Raw genomic sequence first — 24751 nt, 5'->3', positions numbered from 1 at the left:
AAAGAGCCTACACACCATAGGGAGCAGTCCCCAAACCACAGCCACCCCTCCTCCAATAATGGAAGAGATGGAGACACAAGGAGAGAGGGATGTCCTTTACACCAGGCAAAGAAGTATGATCCTGGCTGAGGAAACTACAAAGGCAAAGGCAGCGCAGTGAACACAGAAAGACCAGGAGTCTAGTCAACAGTGCCTGTTGGGGAGAGTCACCTTTGGAGGAAACTGCCTCAGACAGCAGTCTAAACACCAGGACAAGAAACTTGAGGGTAGTGGGGCATGGAAGAGAGTATGGCCATAGAAATGTATGGAGAAGACCCTTGTGGGTACAGTCTGGGAGATGGGTGGGTTTGAGCAGGAGGAGGGGGTAGGTTGCCAGGAAAGTTGGCTGCAGTTGGACTCCAGTGGCCTTAGGGCTTGGGCTTGGGCACTCATTCACTTTGAAGAGAGGGGTCATCCCTGAGACAGGGGGCCGGTTCGAGGGCTCTGAGGAGCTCAATTTCCACAGGCTGAGCCTGGGGAGCCCCCAGAGTCCATGGGTCTCTCAGAAACCCAGAGAGATACCCACCCTCGGAGGCACTGAAACAGTAAAGTTAAAAGTGCCCTTTGAATCAGCTGGTCAGCTCCCCATTTTACAGATGAGGAAACTGAGGCTCAGACAGCAGGAGAGTCGTCGTGTCCAGGATACACAATTGGTAAGTGGGAGAGCTGGGGTTGCCACTTAGCCCGGATATTTCCTAGGGCCCTGACAGTCGCATTAGCTTCCTCCTGACCATCCTTAAAGCCCTTTGCTCCAGGCATCCCCAGGTCCTCCCTGCGCCTCAGCTTCCCCACCTGATACTTAGAGGTCATAGGCTTGGGGTCCGAGGTCCCCTCCTCTGAGCACTCCTGCATGCCCCCCTGGGCGGGAGCACATAAACCCCGCCCCCATCTGGCCTCTGCCCCCAAAGTCTCCTCCCGCCCTTTTCCCAAGTTGAGGGTCTCCAGTGGGCCAGAGCCGGCCAAGAGCTTTGGGGGGTGTGAAGGAGTGGGAGAGGGAGGCGGAACCCTACGGTGGGGGTGCCGGCTGAGCCCTTGGTCTTGCGGCCTCTAGCCGCCCGGGGTGGAGTCAGGGGCGGAGCTAGAGAGGCCGGGCCGGCGTCTGGATGGGTAGGGACTCGGAGAGACCCGGACCCGGGAGAGACTGGGGAGGGAGAGAGAGGGACGTGAGCCCAGAGACGCGGGCAGGGACGGGGGCGGGTCTGGGGCACAGCAGACCGACCCACTCGGGAGATTCCTGAGGCTGGGGGTCCAGGCGAGGGCGGGGCGGGCAGGAGGGCGGTGGCGGAGCCAGGCTCTGGGGCTGGCGGCAGAGCAGCCTCTCCGGGGATCCCGGTCCAGCCTGAGCGGGAGTCCCGCGGGCGCACAGACAGCGCTGCGGCCGGGGGCGCGCGGGGTACCTCCAAGTGAAGAGGGCCTGCTTCGCGGCTGAGGGCCCCTATTCACCGGCCGGGGCCGGACGATCAGAAAAAATAACGTCTGTGCCTTCCCGGAGAGGAAAATGAAGCGGCGGGAGCGGCTCGGGCCACGTTCCCGGGCCCCGATGTCAGAGCTCCCCGGGCCCCGTCCCCTCCACACTCACATCCCGCTGCTGGGCGACCCCGGGCCGCGGCCTCTAGAGAAATGTCCTGGGGCAGGGTGCGGCGGGCTCCGCTCTGCCGCTCCACACACCCGCGTCGGAGAAGACGGAGGGGGGGCGGGGGCGGGAGAGGCCCAGGGAGGGCGCGGGGGAGGGAAGAGGCGCCCGGGCCGCGGCGGGGGGGGAGGGGGAGCGGCAGACGCCGAGGCGAGGCACGCGCGCGGCGGGCGGCGGCTCCGAGAGGCGGCCGGGCGGGGGGCGCTGGAGGCCAGGCCGGCAAGGGGGGAATCCCAAGAGCTCCATGAAGTCTCCCCGGGGCCGCGGACGGGGCGCTGTCCTGGGGAGGCTGTCGGGGGATCCCCGACACCCATGGCTAGGCGGGGGCCGCGGCGGCGCGCTCGGAGTAAGTCGGGGTTGGGGGCCAGCGGCGAGGGGAGCGGGCTGGAGTTGGGTAGGGTGACTCCGGGCCTGACCGGGGCGGGCGGGCTGGTTTGTCTCGGTGTCACTCAGCGGCGCCTCTTCGGAGCCCCGTGGAGCCGCCAGCCCCGCGCCGCTCGGCTCCGTGGCTTTTTTGGAAACTTGTAAATGTTTTCGTAGAGAGAAAAGGGGGAGGGGAGGGAGGGAGCGAGGGAGTGACCGAAACGGAGCTCGGGGCTGCTGGAAGAACGGAGGCCAAGGCCGGGGGAGCTAGAGACGGACTGACAGACAGGCAGAGAGACCGGGCGTCCCGGCCGCAGGCGCGCTCTAGCGGCGCGGGCGCAGGCGGGGCTCCGGCCGAGGATGGGGAGGGAGTGCCGGAGGCGGCTGCGGACGGGATGAGGATCAGAGGGGGCCGAGGGGCAAGGAGCTGGCGGCCCGATCGCCGAAGGGCTCAGTGTCTTTGCAAAGTTGGGATCGAGTACCCAAGCTGCACGCCCGGAGCTGCGCAAAACGCGTCCCCCCACCCCGCCCCCCTACTTGCGCTAGCCGCGGAGCTAAAAATAACAGCCCGTTCGCCCCCTGCAGACCGCGACCCCAACCCCTCCCCCGACCCCTCCCCCACTGGGCGTGGGGCAAAGCCACAGCTCCCAGTTCCCCAAAAGAAAAAAGAAAAGAAAAGAAAAGAAAAGGCGGTGCGGGGGGAGAGGGGGGCGGGGGGCGGGCCGGGGGCGGGGGGCCCGGCCATATGGATGTGATTTCTCCTCTCCGAGGCAGACGGGCAGCTCCGCAGCTCTCGGCGCCCGCCCGCCGCCCGCCCGGCCCCCGGCTGCCTCCCTTCCTCCCTCCCTTTCTCTCCTTTGCGCTCGCTCCCTATCCCTCAGCGCATGGGCCCCGCGCCGGGCCCCGGGGCCTCGGGCCGCCGGGCCTCCGGGGTCCCCTAGGCCCTGGCGTGGGCGGGGCAGCCCGGCCTGACGCAGCTCTGTACCCCACCACCACCACCACCAGGGCCGGCGGCGGCGGCTGCCCCGAGGGACGGGGCCCTAGGCTGTGGCGATGGGGGCCGCCCGGATCGCGCCCGGCCTGGCGCTCTTGCTGTGCTGCCCAGTGCTCAGCTCCGCATACGTGCTGGTAAGTCCCCCGCTCGCAGTCCAGGACAGGCTTCGGGCTTGCTCTGGGGTCCCTGGGCGGGGGCTGGGGGTGGGGGGAAGGTGTCCAGGGCTCAGAGGCTTGAGTTCCCCCAGTAACCTGAACTTTGGGTGGGCGTCCCCTCTGGCCCGGGATCCTCAGTGCCTGCTGTCTCTGGGGTGTCTGAACTCTGGGTTCCAGATGCCTAAGATTTCCCTATTTCTGAAGACTGGGTTGGGGTCCCAGGTCTGGAAATCTGTGGCTAGGGTTCTCCTATCTTCTGCTTCTCTGAGCATCACTGCTCTGTGTCTCCCTGGAAGATGACAGTGTGATCTAGAGGAAGATTAGGCTTTGGCCCTGATGTAGGATCACACAGACTTTGCTCTGGGGTCCTCTGTTTTTTGCATGTTTTGTTTGCAATCTGGGACACAGGGCTGTGGGTCTGAGGTCAGGGGGTAGGATTTAAGGACCCCTCAAGCTCTCACCTTCGCATGCACACACACATGCGTGCACTCATGCCCAGCTTCACCCAGACTGGAAGATGTCTGCCCAGGGAGGCGGGTATGGTGTGGCATGGAGGAGGGATGGAGCTCCCCTGAAGGAGACTGACCTCACAGAACGCTCCCACAGGAGAAACATGCTCCAGTGAGTGAGGAGACCCACATTCGTACCCTCCTGAGAGCAGAGGCCAAGAGGAGACCAGAGAGAGAAGAAGCGACAGTTAAGGTTAGAGAGAGAGAAGAGAGAGACAGAGACAAAGAAGATGGGGTGAGAGCTCCCCAGAGCAGGAGGAGTAGATAGACCAAGAATAGCAGAGAAAAATAGGGAGAGACTGGCGGAGGCCAAGAGCTGGAGACAAAGAGCCGAGTACCCTCCTCAGACTGGGCCAGGGTCTGGGGGCCGTTTCCTGGGGAGTCAGTCAGATCCCACAGCAGCCCTGTCCTGGGGGATCAGCCATTGCTGAGGAGACTGTCTGCCTGTGTCCGACTTCAAGGCCCCCGCTGCCTCCCCCTCACCTCCCAGGTGCGGCTATTTGCCATCTAGAGACACAGGCAGGCAGCCTTCCCCTGACCAGCTCCCTATCCAGGCAGAGCCCCAGGCGGTAAGGCAGGAGCTCTTGGATTCCTCCAGCTCTGCCAATGCCTGTGTAACCTTGGGCTATCCTTCTCCACGCCTCAGTTTCCCTATCTGTAAAAAGACACCAAGAAAGAAACATTTGCCTAAGAATCCCTTGATCTGAGGCTCTCCTCTCCTCTGCTGGCCTCAGTACACCCCATTCACTGTTGTCCATGCCCACACAGCATGGCACCCCAAAGCCAGAGACATCGCCCCATACAAGGATTTGTTGATAAGGAAACTGAGGTTCAGAGACGATCAGCACCCTGTGCAGGGACGCTCCAAACACTGGTGAATGCCAGGGCCCAGAGCCATTTCCCCAGCCTCCCCTCGGGCCAGGCTCACCTTTCCCAGGGCCCCTTCCAGGGTGTGTGAGCATAGCCACTGTGCAGAGCCAGCCAGTGTGGTCTGTGTGCACACATGTGTGCAAGTGACTGTAGAGGAATAGACAGGGTGATGGGCGTGGGTGACCTGTGAGTGTATCTGTGTGTCCGAGCAGGGCTCTGTGGGACTCAGCATGGTATTCTCTGGGTCTGCGTAGGTGCGAGTGTCTGAGACCTTGTGTGAGCTCACGTGTGTCTGAGGCTGTGGTCTGCACATGACTTGTAGAAGCATGGTTATGCATGTGTGTGTGTGTTTGTGGTCACATGTGCATCCAGGTCTATTGTTTTCTTGTTTTTATTTAATAAATGCTTCTGTAGTGCTGTCTGCTTGCCAGAAACTGTTCTAAGTACTTTACAATATTAGCTAGTTTAATCTTTCCAACAACCCTCTGAGAAAGGTTCTGTTATTGTCCCCTTTAACTGACCTTCACACAACCGATATGACCATTATTTGTTGCATGTCAACCAGTGCCAAGCCCTGTGCCTCTATGAGGGACCCACACTGATTTCCAGGGAAGCTGAGGCACATGCAGAGAATTTGCCCAGCTTAGCCCTGGCCCAAGGCTGAGAGTAGGAAAGGAGGAGGGATGCCAGGGCTGGGTCTGCCCTGGGACCTTGTTGGGACATCTATGGCTGCACACTCAGGCCGTGAGTGCAATGAACCTTCCGTGGCTCCGGGGATAGAGGATATGGCCTGAGGGTCACCCAACACCCTGTAGGCCCCCTGACCTCGGCTGGAGCCAGCAAGAAACTGAGAGTCTGCCAGCTCCCTCTCCTAAACCTAGGGGATACTGCTTCCACCCTCAGCTGATGGACCCTGTCACCAAATCTATATGCTGCCTGCCCAGCTGGCCCCAGGACCAGGCTCACATCTTCCTCCATGAGGGACCTCATGGTTGGAGGACCAAAAAGTGTCCCCCTGGGAGGACACTGGCTGTGGCCAGACTCAGCTGGTCCATCTTGTACCCAGGGAACCATTCTCAGCAGGCTCCAAGGGCAGCTCAGCCAAGGGGCTCACTTTTAAAGACAGGAAGGAACAAACACGTATTGAACAGTGGCCGTCCCCAGATTCTGACCTAGAAATGGTCACAAATATTTTCTCATTCCATCTGTTCATCCACCCATTTTATGGGAAAGGGCCCTGAGGGTCACCAGTGAGTCTGTGGCAGAGGTGGGATTTGAACCCAAGTCTTCAGACTCCTGTACTGAGCTTCTACCTCCAAAGCAGGGTGAGGGCTCATGCTGGCAGATGACTATGTCCCACTCAGGTTTTCTTTTTCTTCCTTTTCTCTCTTTATTTTTTTTAAAGTAGAATCCTTTGGTTATTTTACTTTTATTTTCTTATTTTAATTTCATAACTAATACTTGAATATGTTCTTTCTTATAAAAGAGTCAAGTAATATGGATTAAACAGAAGTTATCCTTAATTACTCCCAAACCCATTCCCTATTCTAGAGAAAACAATTTTAAACAGTGTGGGTGGGGGATGTCCTCCCAGATCTTTTTCCGTATATTTCCAAACAGGTACCTTTTTGTGTGCATATAAAGCAGATAGTTTTATTCTGTCATTTGCTGTCTGTTTGTTTTTATAAATTTATTTATTTAATTTATTTATTATCTTTGGCTGCATTGGGTTCATTGCTGTGCACAGGCTTCAGTAGTTTTGGCTCACAGGCTCTAGAGCGCAGGCTCAGTAGTTGTGGCGCACGGGCTTAGTTGCTCCGCGGCATGTGGGATCTTCCCGGACCAGGGCTCGAACCCATGTCCCCTGCACTGGCAGGCAGATTCCTAACCACTGTGCCACCAGGGAAGCCCCTCTATTTGTTTTTTAGTAAATGATAGCAGTTTGTAGGTAGGGCTCTGCCATATGCATTTTTCTACTTAAAGGTGTGTCTTGGAGATCTTCATGTCAGTAAATATAAATCTATCTTTTTAAATGCTGCATAGTGTTCCAAAACCTGAGATTCATTAGGCAGTCCCTAGGAATGTACATTTAGATAGTTTCATGTGTGTTTGTATGAGTGTGTGTGTGTGTGTATGAGAGAGAGAGAGATTCCAGATGGTGGCAGGGAAACTCCTTGAAGTGCCTTCTCATGTCCTTGTGTGACCATTTCCCTGTAGGATATTTCTAGATTCTGTCATTGCTGGGTCTGAGAACATGCATATTTTTTATTTTAATAGATATGGCCAAACTGCCCTCTAAAAAGCCTGTGTGGGGTTATACTCAACACTAGGAATGACGGAGGAGGTCTCTTCCCCACACCCTCTGTCTCACAGGGTAGCCTGAAGATTCTTTTCCTCACCTTTGCCATGGTGTCTCTTGCCATTTTAATATGCCAATTACCAGTGAGCTTTTGGACTTTTACATTGGCTTATTGTCCATCTTTTAAGAGCTTGCTCAGAGCCATTACCCATCTTTCTATGGGTTATTTGTCTTTTTCGTATTGATTCGTTGAAGCTTTTTATATCACCTGCCCTTAAACACCTCCACCCTCCACCCCAGCTCTGGGAGCTGCCTGTGGACAGAGCAGGAGGAGGGGGGCCGAGCCCTCCCGGGAACTTGGGTTTTCTTCGGAATGTTTTAATGAGGCATCAAGTGGCCTCCCCCAGATTCCTGTTGTGGGCCTTCTGGGGACACTCACTGGTCCGGCCACCACATCAGGAAGGCAGCTCTTTCAGAGAGCCCCCAGGAAAAAGAAAGGGTGGAGTGGGGGGTTTGCAGATGCCTGAAATTGTCTGCAAAATATAGTGTGACTGGGAGAGGGTGCAAAGTTTTGCTCAGATTCTCAAAGACATCAGAAACCTCCAAACCTTTCAGAACCCCAACTCTGGGACCTACCTTGTGCAGAGGTGAGACCTGGTAGGATTCTGTTCTGCTGACCAGGTTGGGACCTGCCTTGTGCAGAGGTGAGACCTGGTAGGATTCTGTTCTGCTGACCAGGTTATGGTTAGGTTAGGTCATACCATCCATCTGGGCCTTGGTCCCCAAGCCCAGGTAGAGGCCACTTATGAAGATCCACAGGGTCCTAGCAGCCAACTCTGCCATCCCAGTCTCCATCCCACTGCCTGCCCTGAAGGCCTCCACGCTGGCCAGGATGAGAGGCGTCACAGTGCCTCCCCCCAGCCCCTCCCAGCCCCGAACACAGGCAGCCTGTTCAGGCAGGCCAGGCGAAGGGGAGAAAAAGTCAGCACTTGTCAGCCGTGGTGTGGTGGGGCAGGAGCGTCCCCAGCAGGGAACCCGTCCCAGCCTGCTCAGGCCAGCCAGCCAGACAGAAGGCAGCAAGGGCAGGGAGCAGTCCCTAGCCAGCTGGCATGGGAGACATCGAGGGGTGCCAGCACAGGTCCCAGTAGTGGAACCTGGAGAAGAGGGGCAGGAAGGCCAGGAGGTCATGAGGGGGTCTCCTGTTAGCCAAGGTTTTCTCCTTCTGGCTTTTCTGAAGGTACAAACTCTCCTTCCTCCTAATACAAGGGTGCAACTATCCTCTGCCCAGTTAGAGCTGAGCACAAGCTGCCATCACCAACGCCATCACCATCTGATCACCTCTAAGTCTACCTCCATTCCTGAATTACCTTTGTGGAAGCTGCCTTAGGTGCTCTGCAAAGAGGCTCTTGCTTGACACAGTGAAAGATAAAATCCAGAAGAACTCTGTGGAAAACTGGTATTGAGGCTGGCACTAGAGGATCCATGTGGCGGGGTATTTCCTCCTTTCTTTCCCTTCCTCTGGGGTTGTTGCTTCAGTATCAAGCAGACCTTAGCTCCATCCCCGGCCCTCTTCTTTCTGACTGTACTCTCGCCTCAGTGGCCTCATTTGTAAGATGGGGATGTTGAAGGAGATGTGGTTAAAGCTCCAGGGGCAATGGCTGGTGCCAGCCTGTAGAGGGGCTCTCATGGGGTGGGAGACACTGGTCACATCCAGGGATGAATGTTGGTAGATCTGCTTTCTCTAGAGGTGAGCAAGAAGCCAGCAGCTGTCTTCCTCTGGGGGAGCAGGCCGACCCCAGTCAGAGCGATGGATGAGATGACCCAAGAGGGCATCCTGAGACTGACACCAAGCAGTAGAAGGAGCCTCTTTCCCAGAGACAGAGGTGTCAGCAGCTGAAGAAGGATCCCTTGTATTTCCTGCTTTGTTTTGCCTGGAGGAGGAGAATGTAGGCATGTCTGGGATCACAGACAGCAAGTGTGTGGAATTTGGCAGTTAGGAGAGGAACTGAGAGGAGTGGCCCTCATTTGGTCAGTGGCACGAAACTGACTCTCCACCACCACCGTCACCATCACACCTCCATCACCATCACTAGCCTTGACGTTGCCCCACTCACTGTCTTCACCTCCACCCCCACTGCCACCATCACTGCCATCTGCAGCTCCAACACCATTCTCAGTGGGGTCTCCCTGGGAGCTGAGTTAGAAGGAGCTGCTTGCCCCCTGGCGGGAGGGGTACTGAGCAGATGGCTTTTCTCTTCCTTTGAGCTTCTGAACTCAGGAAATGAGAAGCACATCCGGGCTTCTTGACTGCACATTACTTTCTCCCTGAGACAGCAGCTTCTATGTTTGTAGATAACATACTGGCTCCCAGCCCCCATCTGCACCCTGCCTGTGGCCCCACAAATACCAGCCCTGGCTCCCAGGCCACTCCTCTCCCGGCATGTTCACAAACTGCAGATCATGCACATGTGTGCACACAGGAAGGTTCCATGTTGGAGGGTTGAACATGGGGGGAGTGCTACAGCCAAGCCCTACAATGGTTAGGTCAGGGGAAGTCAGCTCTAACCCAAGACCGTAGGAGGGGTGTGGGAGGAACAGGGGTTTGGGACACCTGGCACCAGGGCTAGGTGACCCTATCAGTGGTGGGTATGGACTAACTGACCCTTGGCCATGACCCAGCTCCAGGTCCCTCAGTCCTCATCCGTGAGACCTGAGATGCACAGACTCTCTGGATCTAAAATGATACAAGTCTGAGTCCTCCTTACCAGGAGCTAGGCCAGGAAGAACTGAACTCTGCAGGGGGAAAGGGGCTGGTCGGGGAGGGTGCAGCGGTTGGAGTGGCCAGGCCAGGAGGAGAATCAGAGCTATCAGCATTTTCTGCATCACTCCATTAGAAAAGACCTCACTCAGGGCAGATGCAGAGGCAGAGCAGGGGCCCTCCTGCCCCTTAAGCCCAAGTATGGGGGTCTGGCAGTGACCCTGAATCTTAGTGTGAGTCCAGGATGGATCCAGAAATGCAGGGAGTTATTGGGGTGTCCTTTCACCCCAAAAGCTTGCCAGGCACACCTCACCTGCAGGCCCTCCTGTACTCCCTGCTCCCAATCCTCCTTGGGAGTCCCACCACCCACCTGCTCCTCACTGTGGCCCCCTGATCTCAGTCATCTACTAAGACAGTCTCCCCCTGCTTCTCTGGGTCCTGAGCCTGGGGGCACCCATGGTGCCCGGCAGCACGGTGGCCCATAGCCAGAGGCGGGGAGCCATGACTTGGTGCTGCTGCTGATCCAGTGGTAATAATAGCAACCAGCTTTTTGTGGGCCCCACCCCTGCCCCAGCTTTTCATACAGGACCTCATTTAACCCTCACAACAGCCCTATTATTATCCTGATTTTACACGTGGGAGACTGAGGCACAAGGGTTAAACAGCTTTGCCAAAGATACAAAACCAGTCAGTGGTGGAGACAGGATTCAAGTACCGGTGCTGGTGGCAGAATCTCCTTAGATGAGAGGGTGCAGCTGGAGGGAGAGGTGATGGATGAATTCCAGGCAGGGGAGCTGTACTCTGAAGCAAGTGGGGATGCTCTTGGTGTAGAGCTGCCCTCCACTCCTTGGGAAAGTGCTTTCTTGACTCCTTGGCTTGAATTCTTCTTGCTGCAATGGCAGTTCTGCCATGATTGGGTAACAGAGAAATGGGTCGTACAGTCCAGGGAAGCCAGAGATGGTGCCACCATCCCTGTGGGTGAAGGAATCTGGGGGCTATCTGGTGCCTGAAGCACATACCTTCCCCTCTCCTGGGCATTCCCAGACCCACCAGGAAATGAGACTCCAGAAAAGAGGATGTGCCTCCTCTTGGCCATAGAGTGCAGCAGTAGCAGTAGGTGGCGGCTGAGCAGATGCCTTGAGCCTGTGAGAGGGTGTGTGGGTCAGTTCCTGGTCGTCACCCAGCTGCACACCTGTCTGTCAGTCTGCCAAATGGGCAGTTTTCAACCCATGGCTGCCTGCCTTTAGTCTAGGCCATCAGCCGTAACCCTCAGTGGGTCACATCAGTGGGCTAGTCTGTCTATTGGGAGGGCTGGTGTGCCAGACTTTGGGGACTGGTGGAAGCCTGTCAGCCACTCAGGAGCTTTTCCTCAGCTGGAAAAAAATCTGGTGATTATCTGTTCATCTTGAAAGAGATGAAGGTGGGCAGAAGAAGGGGTGGTGGGGAAGGGGGCATGCTGAGGGAGTAAGGATAAGATGATAGGAAAGGTGGTACTGACAGTGGTTATGGGGCTGGTGGCAGTGATGGTGCTGATGTTGCCTTTGGTGGTAATGGTGCTGGTGGGGACGGTGATGGCAATGCTGGTGGTAATACTGGAGGTGGTGGTGATGGTCATGGTGGTAATTGTGCTGGTGGAAACAGCACTGGTGGTGGTGATGGTAATGATGTTCTACCAGTTGTGATGGTGATGATGGTGGGTATACCGATTGTAATAGTAGTTAGTGCTCATGGGGGTAATGGTGCTGCTGCCGCTGCTGGTGGTATCGGTGGTATTGGTGGTGGGCGGCGTGGTTGTGTTGGTGTTGGTGGTGGTGGTGTTGGTGGTGGTGGTGATGGTGGTGGTGGTTACTGACAGGTACTAGTTGCAATAATGGAAATGGAGGTGAAAGGGTGCTGTAGTGGGGGTGGGATGGGCAGGGCAGCTACCCAGGGATCAGACCCCTCAGCCCTTGGATCCCCAATGCCAGAGGCACAAAGAGAACTTCAGGTTAGTCTTGGAGCCCCCTGGATTAGGGAAGGCCCGAGTTGTCCTCCCTCAAGTCCCATCTCCCCAGGGCTACTTCTGCCCCAGCCTGCTCAGCCTTAGCTGCGGGTGGGGGAAGTTAGAGGAGCTGTAGGGGCCAGCAGCAATTGCGCACGTGGGAATCTCTCCAGCCCTTCCTGGGCATTGGGTCCAGCTGAGATCTCAGGGTCCAACTCAGACTCCAGTGATCCGCGAAAGCACGGACACCCACAGACATGCAGGCTAATGAGCAACCGTATCACACACTCGCAGACACACACACACGTGGACCTTTGCCCAGAAACATAGGTACACGTGCATGTTCACAGACACCTCAGGCTCACGTTCCAAATGTGCATGCTGGACGATCCCCACGTGAGAATATACAGAGACAGGGGCACACACGAGTGCACACACCAGCCAGACAGCTTTGTGCGCGGCCACTCAAGGCTGTGCCGCCACTCACACGCGCACACGCAAAGACGCGCACGCGCCTCTGCTAAGTGAAACCAGCAGAACCCAAGCCCAGCTGAGCCAAATGGAGACTCCTTGGCCCTAGAAGCCCTTGCTGCTGCCACCGAGAGACTCGGTCAATTAACTTCTCCCTGCAGCGGTCTCCCTGACCCTCCCGGGCCGGCCGCCCGCCCCCGCATGCTGGGGCCCGCCCCTTCCCCCCACCTCCACCTCCCTCCCCTGCCTCCTCTGGGCTCTCCCACCCTCCAAAGCTCCGCTCAGACTGAAGGGACCCGGCCCTGACAGGGGATGTCTGAGGGGATGCAGCTCTGCCTGTTGAAGGTCTAAGGGAACCAGGCTCTGTCCTGGGGGTCTGCGGGGACATGGCCCTGACTTGGGGGTGAAGGTGGGGTCTGCGGGGGTGCATTAACCTCTTGTGGGTCCCACTCATGGGAGTGGCTGGGCTTGGGCACACTGAGTTTTTCCCAGGGCAGGATGCTGCCTTTACCCTCTGACTTCCTTCCAACCCTAAGTCAGGGAAACAGAGGCTCAGGGTGAGTCCCACCTCCGTGATGTTCCTGCTCCCTTTCTTAAAATGATGCCAGTGAATCCTCATGGGTGGCAGCCAATACCCAGGGTGTACGTGCTGGAAGGAAAGAAAGGAAGGACATTCCAGGCAGAGGGAACAGCAGGAGCAAAGGCCTGTCCACATCATCAGAACACAGGGTCTACTTGGATATAGGGAAACTTCCAGATAAGCAATGGATGTGGGTGACTCCCACCCACAGCCTGCACAGGAGTGCCCCGCCCAACCCAGACCACTTGCCAGCAATTTCTCCATCCTCTCCCTCTTGGGACCTCAAGGGTGGGAGGAGCTGAGGCACTCTCCATTCACCAGGAAAGCACTGACTGGGGAGAGGGCCAGGATGGAAATTGGTGACTCCCAAGGTCCCGAGGGCACTAGGACTTGAAGGAATCCAGGCCCCATTTGTTTCCCCAGAGTTCACCACCCCTTATCCACCCCCTCTCCACCCAGGTCCCCAATAGACAGCCAGGATCCTGTGAGGATCCACCCTGGGACATTCCATCCCTTTCCCACGTACCCCTGGGGAACAGACTGGACAGAGAATATCAGTGGCTGCAGCCTATGGGGTTACTATCGGGCAAGCAGGGGACAGCACCCCTCCCCCTTTTTTCCCTATGGTGGGGCAGGCCCTTCCCCTCGAAGCCGAGGCTTCCTGTCTGTACAGTGGAGCTACGTAAGGCAGATTTCCCACATTCTTTGGAAAGGGGGGGGGAATCCCTCAAGGAGGTTGGGATAGCAGTCTGCCGCTCTGCTGGGAAGTCCTGCCTGCAATCTGACCTTCGGCTTGGTAGGTGGATGCAGATGACGTCATGACCAAAGAGGAGCAGATCTTCTTGCTGCACCGTGCCCAGGCCCAATGTGAGAAGCGGCTCAAAGAAGTCCTGCAGAGGCCAGGTGGGGGCGGGGCCAAAGGAGGAGGGTCTGGGGGCAAAGTCAGGAGACAGAGGGGCCAGAGGAAGGTGGGAGTCCAGGACACAGAACCAAGTGGCACCAAGGGAGGGTAGGTCCAGATAAAGTGGGCCAGGCCAAAGTGAGGACCAAAAATGGGGTGAGTCAGGTGAGATTAAAGTCAGCAGGCTCAGAGATGCACTGAGCCTCCCCTCCCAGGGTGGGGATAGGAGGTTATGGAGGCAACTACTGTCTGAATTACCTCGAACTGGCTTAGATCTAGTGAGGCCACGCCACGATCAGGAGCACTGACTAGGGCTCCAGACCCCGCTGGACTGGGCTGGGACAGCTTCCTGCAGGAGGGGGAGCTATCCAGTGCAGGTGCAGAAGGAATAATAGGTCTTTGAAAAAGGCCCCCTGGGCAAAGGGCAAGGCAGAGGTGTCCAGGGGCTGGAAGGGGAGGAGAATAGAGGGATACAGATGGGTTTCTATGTCAGTCACAGCCACTGTCCAGTAAAGGGTTCTTGATGGGGTAGGAAGGCTTCCTTCTACCAACACAGCATCTCCATGGGACCCCTGCCATGGTGAAGCTGGGAGGGGCACTCACCTGACCTCACAGCTCCTGCCCCAGTCTCAAGCTGGTCTCTTCCTTGAGTCCATTTCCTGGAAGCGGAAATGGAGCTTCATTAGCAACCATCCAGGCCTCTAACTTCTGTCTGATTAATCTCCTCAACCTGGAAGAGGCCCAGACCCCACCTGACTGGCAGGCAAGAACAGCTTCCTCCCCTGAGCTGGCCCTCAGACTGCTGGGAGAGGATGCTGACGCACACCCAGGACGCAAGCACACAGTGACATACCCTGGAGCCCACAGACTTTGCTGCCATTCACAGGGACTCACATGGTCTCTGCAGTCACAGCCCTGCCCACCCTGGCCCCACCAGTGGCTCCCTGGTCCCCTGCCCCAGTCACGTCAGGGTCTGGGCGGTCCTGAACCCAGCCGTCTTTCTGGTTGTGGAAGCATGGAGGCACCTCCCTCTGCCCTCTCTTTGTTCACGATGGAGGCCTTCCCTTCCCACTCTACCTCATCCTGCTACCCCCACCCTACTGATGCCCCAGGGTGCAGGCAGGAAAATGGGCACAGCCATTCTATCCCAGCCCAAGGTGTCTGCACTCAGCTTCTCATTGTTGCCACAAACCCCGACATGGGAGGGCCAGGGGGCCTTGGCTTGGGCTGTAGCTGAAGGTTAGATAATGAGGAAGACTTTCAGCAAGGAAGAGAGACCTCAGGCATCTCTCCAGTGGAGGGAGAGGCCAGGCCCCATCTCAGATGGAGAGTCTCCAGGGTCCCTTGTGGAAGCTGCGAACCCCTTACTCGGGTATTCTAGGGCAGGGGATGGGGTAGGTGGGCTCATCTGTCTTCCCTTGACAACTGCACACTCTTGCTCTTGTCTTCCATACCACCAGCTTCTCGACCTACACAGCGCTCCGGCCGGGCTTCATTTTCACTGTTTCACCTCTGTTGACATCACCACTACTGTCTACTTTTGCCATGCGCCCCCTGGTGGGGCCTTCATCTCCTGCGTGGGCTTTGGCTATGACTCCTGGGTCAGACATTTCTGCCCAGATTTACCGCTCAACCCACTCACTAGTTGATCCCACACCTGAATTGTGTTCGTTACCATTTGAACCCCTTGTTTACCGTCTCCATGCCGACTGATTACTTCTGCACCTGGCAAGCACTTTACAGTTTGTAAAGCACATTCCTACCTGTCATCAGCCTAGGTGTCAGCAAGGCAGGGGACAACCCCCATTGTACAAAGGGGGAGTCTGAGGCAGGAGGATAACCTGGGTCTTCTGCTGTAGTGCTGTCAACAGCCATAACTGCCCTAATTTCTCCAGCTGACATAATGGAATCAGGCAAAGGATGGGCATCTGCATCCACATCAGGGAAGCCCAAGAAAGAGAAGCCATCTGGGAAGCTCTACCCTGAGTCTGAGGAGGACAAGGAGGTGTCCACTGGCAGCAGGCACCGAGGTACGTCTGTGCTTCCATGCATCCATCTGAGACCGACTCGGACCCACTTGCCCCACTGCTCTACAGCCTTCATGTGAGCTCATGCTCCTCGGCTCCTGTAGAAGGGGAGGTGCTAGGAGGAGACTCAGCCAAGGGGGCAGAGTGTGGAGGGGGCAGGCAAGCTGGATGGACTAGGGCCCCCAGGAGATGTGGGCAGAGAACTTGACCGCACACCTCAGGGGTGGACCCAGGGCTGTGGCCCCTCCCATGGAGAGAGATGACAGAGAACCCGGGAGACAGAGGGGCAGGGAGAGGCTGGGAGAGACCCAGAGACAAAGAGAGGCAGGAAGAGACAGAGAGGGGACCAGGAGGCACACACTGGAACTGGGACTCAGGGTGTCAGAGGAGGGTGCATCAAGACACATAGTGGGGTTGGCCACAGAGACAGAGCAGGACAGAAGGGCAGCTGTGAAGGGGTGGGGCCAGACAGTGGGACAAGGAGGGCAGAAGAGAAGAGAGGGAGGGAGGTGCGGGCTGCATTGTCCCTCAGGGAGGTAAGGAGAGACAAACGCAGAGCCCAGGCTGCAGCCACAGGGCCAGTTTGAACCGGCTGGGTGGGCAGCAGATTCCAGATGGGCCACATCTGGGAGGCTGTGGTCACCCTGTGGCTCCCCAGGGATCAGAGGGAATTGTGGGCCTGGCCAGGCAGGGCTGGGAATATGGTGCCCAGGACAGAGCCTTTCACCAAGCTGGGGTGGGTCTAGCCATCAAGGCAACCTTCCAGGGTGGCTGGAGAGTCCTGTGGTTGGAGCCCTGCAGGGGGAAAGAAGGGAGCTGGGAGTGCAAAGTGGAAGATTCAGAGCCTGGAGACTCTCCAAGGTCACTTAGCATTTCTGCTGTGAGGCTGGAGCCCCAAAGTGGGATGTGTCACCCTGCCTTGAATCCCACAGTTAGCACTTACATTTGGGGGATTATATGTACCCCACGAGTGGTCACCAGAGTCTCATAGCAGGTGCTCAGGGCGGGTCTTGGATAGTGGTGGAAGTGCATATCAATCCCAATTTCCAATGAAGAAACTGAAGTGCAAAGAGGGTAGACACCTGCATGAGGTGGGCAGCTCTTCAGGAGTCCAGCTGGCACTGGAAACTAGACCTTCTTCCTCTAGTCCATGGTCCCTGGGCAAGGAGCACATAGGAAATATTCTCAGCCGAGGGACAGTTAGTCTGGGAACTTGCTCTTCTTTAGGGACACCTGGAAGGTGGGACCAAGAACAGAGAGAAAAAAGAGAGGCCTGGCTAGGGGCTGAGCACCAGAGGACGGCAGGGCCCTGGGCTGTATGACTTTGGTAAATCACTCGCCTCTCTTGGCCTGCGCCAGCCAATCTAGAAAATAGGACCATTACCAGCACCTGCATAGAGGGTCTGTAGGGAATTCTATGAGGCCAGGTGGGTGCAGGGCACAGTAGGGAGTAAGGGCTCGATACATTCTCTCCAGAATGCTCCAGGCCTGAGTTCTCCAGTCTTGGGGCACACCTATCCCTGAGGGAGTCAGAGACCACAGGTGTGTTTATTTCTCTGGGTCACTAACCATGGATCTGACTGATGTCCCCCACCTTTTCTGTCTATCTCTGTGGTCACAGGGCGCCCCTGCCTGCCAGAGTGGGACCACATCCTGTGCTGGCCGCTGGGGGCACCAGGTGAGGTGGTGGCCATGCCCTGTCCTGACTACATTTATGACTTCAATCATAAAGGTAAGGCAGGCTGGAGTAGGGTGGGGACCACAGGGATGTCAGGACTTGGAGCTCAGGGCTTCAGTGGTTCCAGACCTCTCTGCCTGCCCTGACCCTCCTACGGACCTGCAGGCCATGCCTACCGTCGCTGTGACCGTAATGGCAGCTGGGAGCTGGTGCCAGGGCACAACCGGACATGGGCCAACTACAGCGAGTGCGTCAAGTTCCTGACCAATGAGACTCGTGAACGGGTGCGAGGCTTCCCCCTCCCTAACCTGACCCGTGTAAGGCCACCCCACTCCACTGTTGACCCCTGGACCTAGTCCTGACTCCTCCAGCAACCTTAAAGTGGCCTCTGACCCTTAACCTGGTGCTCACCCCAGTCCCGGGGCTCTGACAGTAACTCCCCACCTGCACAGGAGGTGTTTGACCGCCTGGGCATGATCTACACTGTGGGCTACTCCGTCTCGCTGGCCTCTCTCACCGTGGCTGTCCTCATCCTGGCCTACTTTAGGTGGGCGGGGCGAGGAGTGGGGCGGGGGTCTGGGGTGGGGAGGGGACGTGGTCGGGGAGGGGCCGAGGTGGGGGGCGGGGGGCGTGATTGGACCGGGCGGAGGCATGATGTCTCTCTTCCCCTCACTGTACCCCTGTACGCCAAGCCCCGCTTCGTGCCCTCCCGCCGCGCGTCCCCGTGCCCCCACCCACGGTGTTGCCGCGCGCTCCGCAGGAGGCTGCACTGCACACGCAACTACATCCACATGCACCTGTTCCTGTCCTTCATGCTTCGCGCCGTGAGCATCTTCGTCAAGGACGCGGTGCTCTACTCCGGCGCCACGCTTGATGAGGCTGAGCGCCTCACGGAGGAGGAGCTGCGCGCCATCGCCCAGGCACCGCCGCTGCCCACCGCCGCCGCCGCCGGCTACGTGAGTGCCCCCTCCGGCGGCCCGCGCCCGCCCGCGGCCCCTAGCCACCAATGGCTTCGCGGGAGCCCCACCCATCCTGCGGCGCCTCTGCCCTCGCGCCTGCCTGTCTCCTGCAGCCACGCGCTTCAGGCCACCCACCTCTCTGCGTCCATTGCACCTCTCAGCCCTGCTTCCAGGCCCTGTTGCCCAGAGCTTTGTGAGTGTTCCCCCTCCCCGCACTTTCATCAACACTCCTGCCTCGGCCCCGGACCCCCAGTCACCCCACCTCTTCACCTTGATCCCCCAACCCCGTCGTCAGTGCCCTCCTGCCTGGGCAACATCGCCTCCACACACACCCCTCAGCCCCTGCCCTTGGTAGAGCCTGTCCCTTCCTCACCAGCTTGACAAGCACCTGTCATATCTTACCAGCACCCTCCCACTGCCCATCCCTCAGCCCAGCCCAGCCCTCGCCAGATGCAGGCCCTGCTTTCTGGCTAACACCAGCTGGTCTCCTAGGTGGGCTGCCGGGTGACTGTGACCTTCTTCCTTTACTTCCTGGCTACCAACTACTACTGGATTCTGGTGGAGGGGCTGTACCTGCACAGTCTCATCTTCATGGCCTTCTTCTCAGAGAAGAAGTACCTCTGGGGCTTCACGATCTTCGGCTGGGGTATGCAGGCACGCAGGCAGTGAGGTGCAAGCAGGGTGGGACCACGGGCGGCAGGGTCAGAGAGTGCCACTGAGGGGAAGGCACCCATACAGCGTATCCTGTGCCGGATGTGGGGCAGCAGGTGGTGAGCCTTCTGTGACTGACTGCCCCCGCCGACCCCAAGCTCAGGGAACAGGGCTTGGCCAAGGGTTAGGGTTCACTTGGGGTTGTCTCAGCCTGGAGTTGGGGCTCATCACCTGGAGGCAGGTTCACCCAGGGTTGAGGCTCAGCCCAGGAGAGGGAGGGGGGGACTCTCAGGTCAAGATTCCACGCAGGATCAGAGTGGATCTTGGGTCAGAGGTCAGCCTGGGGCTGGAGTTGGAAGGCAGCTATTCTCACCACTGTGTCACCACTGCTGGGGCTGGAGTTGGGATCTGGAACCCTCCCTCCACCCTGAGCCCCACTTCTCCACCAGTCCCCACGCTGCATGGAGCTGCCCATGCTTCTGCCACCCTGCCCACAGGGTCCATGGCCTAGAACTGCAGGCCCTGGCTCTAGCATCATCTAGGCTTCAGCAGCTCCTCTGCAGAATGGGTTGCTAGGGTTCTGCACTCCTCCCGCCACGGGCTGTGGGATCGAGTTACCAATAATTGTCCATTATTGTTGGCAGCTCCAGAGCTTGGCCAGGCTCCGGGGCAACTGGCCAGACTGCAGAGGGGTAGGCTGGGTGGCTGGAGCCCTCCCTGCGCTCAGCACCTAGAGGCCCTCACATCAACAGCCATAGCCTCCCTGCCCTTTGGTGGACACTCTGACCTTGACCTCATCCATGGCAAGCCCCAGAGTTGCAGGCTGATGTGGGCTCTGGGGCTAGAGTGTATCAGTGTGGGCGGGAAGCACACAGATAGGGGAACACAGAGAACTTTGTGGCACAGGAATGTCACAGCTCTTTTCCTCGCATAAACCCAGGTCATGCCCTGCCCTTCCCAAGGGTACCCCGGGCCTAGAATGAAGTGTGGGGGGCAGAGGGTGGGGATTTGGGCTCCTTCCTAGAGGCAAAACTCACTCAGAGGTACCATGTACCATCTGAGTTGGCTTGGGCCTGGGCACACTGAGATTTCCCTGTAGCCCTTTACCCATCCTGGAACAACAGCACACCCTATCCAGCCTCATCCATGGGGCTAGGACTTTTTAAAGGGTGGCAGTGCTGGAATAGAAAACCCGTGATGATAAGCTCCCTCCCTCACAGGGAACCCCTAGCCCAGAGCAGCACCCTTTAGGGGAGGGGAGGGCAGAATGGACTGGGTGTGGATAAATTAGTGATACCTTATTCACCAAGTGCCCAGCAGGAGTGCATGTGTGGTACAAGATGCAGAACCAAGATGAGGGCAGAGGGCTGAACAGGGTCCTGAGGGCTGGAGCCCTGAGGGGAGGCTGTGCGGACAGCAGGGCAGCACATGCAAGAGTAGGGCTCTGTCACCAATTAGCCCATGTGCCCAGGGTGAGGGGGGTCAGGGACAATGGTGGGCTAAGCTGGGGGTCACCAGGGATGAGGGGAATGGGACTGGCAAGGTGGCCTGAGGAGAGAGACATCAGGGACAGTCCCTCACACACTGTCTCCCTCTGTGCCCACAGGTCTGCCCGCCATCTTCGTGGCTGTGTGGGTCAGTGTGAGAGCCACCCTGGCAAACACCGGGTAGGTCCAGATGGTGAAGTGGGCAGGAGGCTCTGACACAGGCCAGAAACACCCTGCTACCCTCTCTGTAGAGCATATGAGGGGCACCTCCTGTACCCTGGCCCTGAGTGGCCCAGTTTCAGGAGTTTTCAGTTCAGCTTCAAGCTGGGTACCCGCTCAGGGTCAGTGGAGGCTACTTCAAAAGGGACCTCGGAGGATGGCCTCAGGCCTGGCCATATATGACACTCCCCTGTCCTGTGCTCTTGGTGGGAGTTGGGGGATAGCTAGCTAATGTCAGAGCAGACCAGCTCTGGAGCCTCCCTGTGGGAAGGCTCAGGTTGGGAACGGCAGGGGGTGGGGGCTGATGCCTCAACCTCCCCCAGGTGCTGGGACTTGAGCTCCGGGAACAAGAAGTGGATCATCCAGGTGCCCATCCTGGCCTCCATTGTGGTAAGCAGGGGTGGCCACAGAGCTGGGTCGGGGTATGGACCATGGGTCCCAGTGACCAGCCCCTGATAGGGACCTATAGAGGCTTCCCTGGGCCCCAGGGTTGGAGCCACAAGGCCCAAGAAGCAGCTGATCCCCACCCGAGTCCACATGGGGAAAACAAGGGCCTAAGGAGCCACCTGGAGACACAGTGGCAGAGCAGAGCCTGAGCAGGGTCATGGGTCCCAGAGTCCTTGCCCCTCCCTGCTAGGGTGTGGCCTCGAGACGCAGCCCTCCCTCACTTCCACAGCTCAACTTCATCCTCTTCATCAACATTGTCCGGGTCCTCGCCACCAAGCTGCGGGAGACAAACGCTGGCCGGTGTGACACGCGGCAGCAGTACCGGTGAGCCACACCTACCGTGTCCAGGCTCCTCAGGGTTCAGGGGTCATCCAACCCTAGCACCATGTACAAAAGCAGACAGAGGCTCCAAGAATGAGCCTGTCTCAAGGAAGGACTCAGCTCCTGACTCCCTGGCTGGCCCTGCCAGCAGTGATGGGATCTTGCCTGGCTGCTGGGGACACCCCAAAGCCAGGCTGGGCCTCTTGGTGCTAGGCCCTGCACTAGAGCCGGGGTCTGGGCAGGACGAACCCAGACTTCTCCTCAGAGGGCTGGTCGCAGGGAGTCTGAGAGACAGGTGGGCAGTGGGTGGCCTTGAGAAGGCGGAAGCTTGACTGAAACCTGAGGAGGGACTTTGGGATACCAAGGTAAGGCCACTGGGGAGTGGGTGGGTGCCTGCAGAGGGACCAGCAGGTGCAAAGGGCCCTGGGACAAGGTGACATAACTTATGGTCCACTCTGGGACACCTCAGAATCAAGGGGCCCTGTTAACACTTTGCTGAGAAAACAAAGTGTCATTGGCTCAGGTGAACTGGGCTCCCCCACTGGCTGCCAGAGCCTCGGGCCTTTTAGTGGCTTCTGGAGCCTGGGGTTGGCAGGTCGGGGTACACAGCGCCTGTTGAGGGGGAAGTGGCTCCACCCTGACCCCCCTGCCCCGCTGGCCCAGGAAGCTGCTCAAATCCACACTGGTGCTCATGCCGCTCTTTGGCGTCCACTACATCGTCTTCATGGCCACGCCATACACCGAGGTCTCAGGGACGCTCTGGCAAGTCCAGATGCACTACGAGATGCTCTTCAACTCCTTCCAGGTGCGCAGCCCTGTCTGAGGGTGAGGGGTGGGTGGGGTTGGGGAGGCTGCTTCCACCCTCTCCAGATGCAGCTCTGGGCCCTGACCCAGTACCCTCTCTCCACAGGGATTTTTTGTCGCCATCATATACTGTTTCTGCAACGGCGAGGTAAGCGGTGGGCCACGCTGGGGCAAGGCAGGAAGGACGCAGAAGTGCCTGGGGAGGGTGGGTGGAATTCCCTGGTGGTCCGGTGGTTAGGACTCCATGCTTCCACTGCAGGGGTCCCGGGTTCAATCCCTGGTCGGGGAACTAAGATCCCACAAGCCGCAAGGCGCAGCCAAAAATTAAAAAAAAAATTTTTATTAAAAAATGAAAAAGAAGTGCCAGGGGTTCCCGAGTCTTGTCCCTTCATTCTTCTGCCTGGTTCTTACTCTGTTCCTCCAAGAACATCCCTGAGGACGTTCTGAAGGCAGAGAGAAGTCTTTCCAGATGATTCAGGCTGAGGATGCGCTAGGATTTGTGGGCAAAGCCAAGTATCTTCCCAGCCCCATGGTTGAATCGTCTGTCATCCGGATTGAACACTCATCCACCCTTGGGGTCATTTGAGCTTTCTAGATTCTGGGTGTGTCAATTGCCTGCAGCCAGGCGCCATGTTCTGAGAATGACAGGATTCTTCTTGGCCTTGAAATTTTCCAGTAGTAGCCTGTGCCTCTTTACATTCAGTGCTGAGTGTTGCAGGGGCAGGGATGGGGGCACCGCTGGGGTTGGGGACATGTGGCAGAGGGGTTAGGGGCACACCTGACCACCCACCCTCCTCCTGCCATCCCAGGTACAGGCTGAGATCAAGAAATCCTGGAGCCGCTGGACACTGGCACTGGACTTCAAGCGCAAGGCACGCAGCGGGAGCAGCAGCTACAGCTACGGTCCAATGGTGTCTCACACAAGTGTGACCAATGTAGGGCCCCGCATGGGACTTGGCCTGCCCCTCAGCCCCCGCCTGCTGCCTGCTGCCACAGCCAATGGCCACCCCCAGCTGCCCGGCCACACCAAGCCAGGGTCCCCAGCACTTCAGACCACACCACCTGCCGTGGCCGCTCCTAAGGACGATGGGTTCCTCAACGGCTCCTGCTCAGGGCTGGATGAGGAGGCGTCTGCACCAGGCAGGCCACCTGTCCTATTGCAGGAGGAATGGGAGACAGTCATGTGATTGGGGACCTGAGGGTTGGACCTGTGGACATAAGGGTGGACAAGCGGACCAAGAGACAGGTTGTTGGACAGTTGCCCACTCAGGACTGGGGCTGGGAGGACAAAACAGGAAAAAAAAAAAAAGGAAAAGGAAGCAGCGTGTGGCTTCCTGTGGTCTGAACTGGGCACCTATTCCAGGAGGGGAGGAGCTGGGAGCCACGGGGGTGTTTTCTTGGTCTTACCTCAGGAGGGGGTCTAGGAACCATGGGCCAGTCCCTGGGGGGTCGGGACCCAGCCCGGCAGAAAGGGCCTGAGAGAGGCCCCTGTCTAAGCCTAGAGAAGCTCAAGTTTGCTGGGTCATCAGCACCCCAGTGGACCCATGCAGGAGGAGGGCCCCAGCCTTTCCCTGTCTCCAGTTGTCACCTCGGCTGCTCCCTGCACTTGTACACAGGCTCCGTGGGCACCCAAGCTGCCTTTGGCCCAGGCTTCTCCAGGCCATCTCTCCTCCTGCTGGCCCCCAGTCACTGTCACCCAGGGCTGACAGATCCCTTGGGTCCCTGGCCACACCCCCAAGCCTTGGGCCCTGCTACAGGCCCCTTTCTGCCTGTCTAGTGGCCACGCTATGCCCTTTGGAGGCTGGGGCCCTCAGGGAACCCTCCAAACGTGACCCCCAGCCCCTACCCTGGACCTGACACACCTCTAGCAACCAGACAGAGGGTGCAGAGGCAGTGCCAAGGCCATCAGGTGAGAGGTGGGCTGGGGTCTCTGCTCTGGCTAAGGAACTGGGGGGCAGCCAGGGACCTGAGGCCAGAGGCTGGCCAGGGTGGGTGTCTGCAAGGCACAGCACATCCACCACTGTGGATCCAAGGTGGTCACTAGCATCCCCACCCGATACCCACCCACCACATTACTTGCCCCCTCAGCCCCTGCCCACCACAGTCTTGGACTCTAGAATGGCACAGGCCCTCCTCGGCCTGACACTCTGAGAACTGAGCCAACTGCCTCTCCATTCCATCCATGTTCTTGCTCAGACCTGAAGATGGCCCTGCCTCTGGGTCTATGCACAAGCTGGTACCCTGCCTGGCCCTTCTTTCCTCTCATCTCCAGCTCCAACTCTTGTTCTTCTCCATGGACTCAGCATCTGGGGAGTGCTCCCTGTCTCCAACTCCCTTCCAGCTCCCCACCCCACACGGAGGGCTAGGAGAGGGGTCATGAGGCCAGGACCACAAACTCAGTTGGTGGGTGCTGTAGGCATACTCGGAGGTCTCAGGTCCTGCCCACCTGCCCTTCTAGATGGTGGGCAAAGCAAACAGCTATCCAAAGGCCTGGTGCACCCATGGAGCTCTCTGTGGCACCACCTGCTTGGAATGGTGTGAGAGAGGCACAGGGCAGGACCTGAAGCCCATTGAGCCATCAGGCTGAGCATCAAGGGTTCCTGTG

General features: G+C 58.1%; 1 protein-coding gene across 3 annotated transcripts; it reads left to right on the top strand.

Moving 5' to 3' along the window:
- The first annotated feature begins 1910 nt into the window (after positions 1-1910).
- Positions 1911-23682, top strand: PTH1R (parathyroid hormone 1 receptor). 3 transcript variants are annotated; one of them, XM_081246211.1, is made up of 15 exons: positions 1916-2018; positions 3041-3163; positions 13453-13555; positions 15449-15583; positions 17202-17312; positions 17424-17542; positions 17711-17805; positions 18019-18214; positions 18710-18863; positions 20475-20535; positions 20898-20964; positions 21251-21345; positions 22006-22147; positions 22253-22294; positions 22956-23682. In XM_081246211.1, the coding sequence occupies exons 2-15, from the start codon at positions 3089-3091 to the stop codon at positions 23331-23333; spliced, it is 1773 nt and encodes a 590-aa protein (XP_081102337.1). In that variant the 5' UTR covers positions 1916-2018; positions 3041-3088; the 3' UTR covers positions 23334-23682. The 3 variants fall into 3 exon arrangements, with proteins under 3 accessions (XP_081102338.1, XP_081102337.1, XP_081102339.1); XM_081246213.1 differs by having other exon boundaries at positions 22010-22147; positions 22956-23165; XM_081246212.1 differs by lacking the exon at positions 13453-13555 and having other exon boundaries at positions 1911-2018.
- Positions 23683-24751: the final 1069 nt, after the last annotated feature.

The sequence above is a fragment of the Mesoplodon bidens genome (genome assembly GCF_964165515.1).
Source record: "Mesoplodon bidens genome assembly, chromosome: 10".
Lineage (NCBI taxonomy): Eukaryota > Metazoa > Chordata > Mammalia > Artiodactyla > Ziphiidae > Mesoplodon > Mesoplodon bidens.
This window is presented reverse-complemented; position numbering and strand designations above follow the sequence as displayed.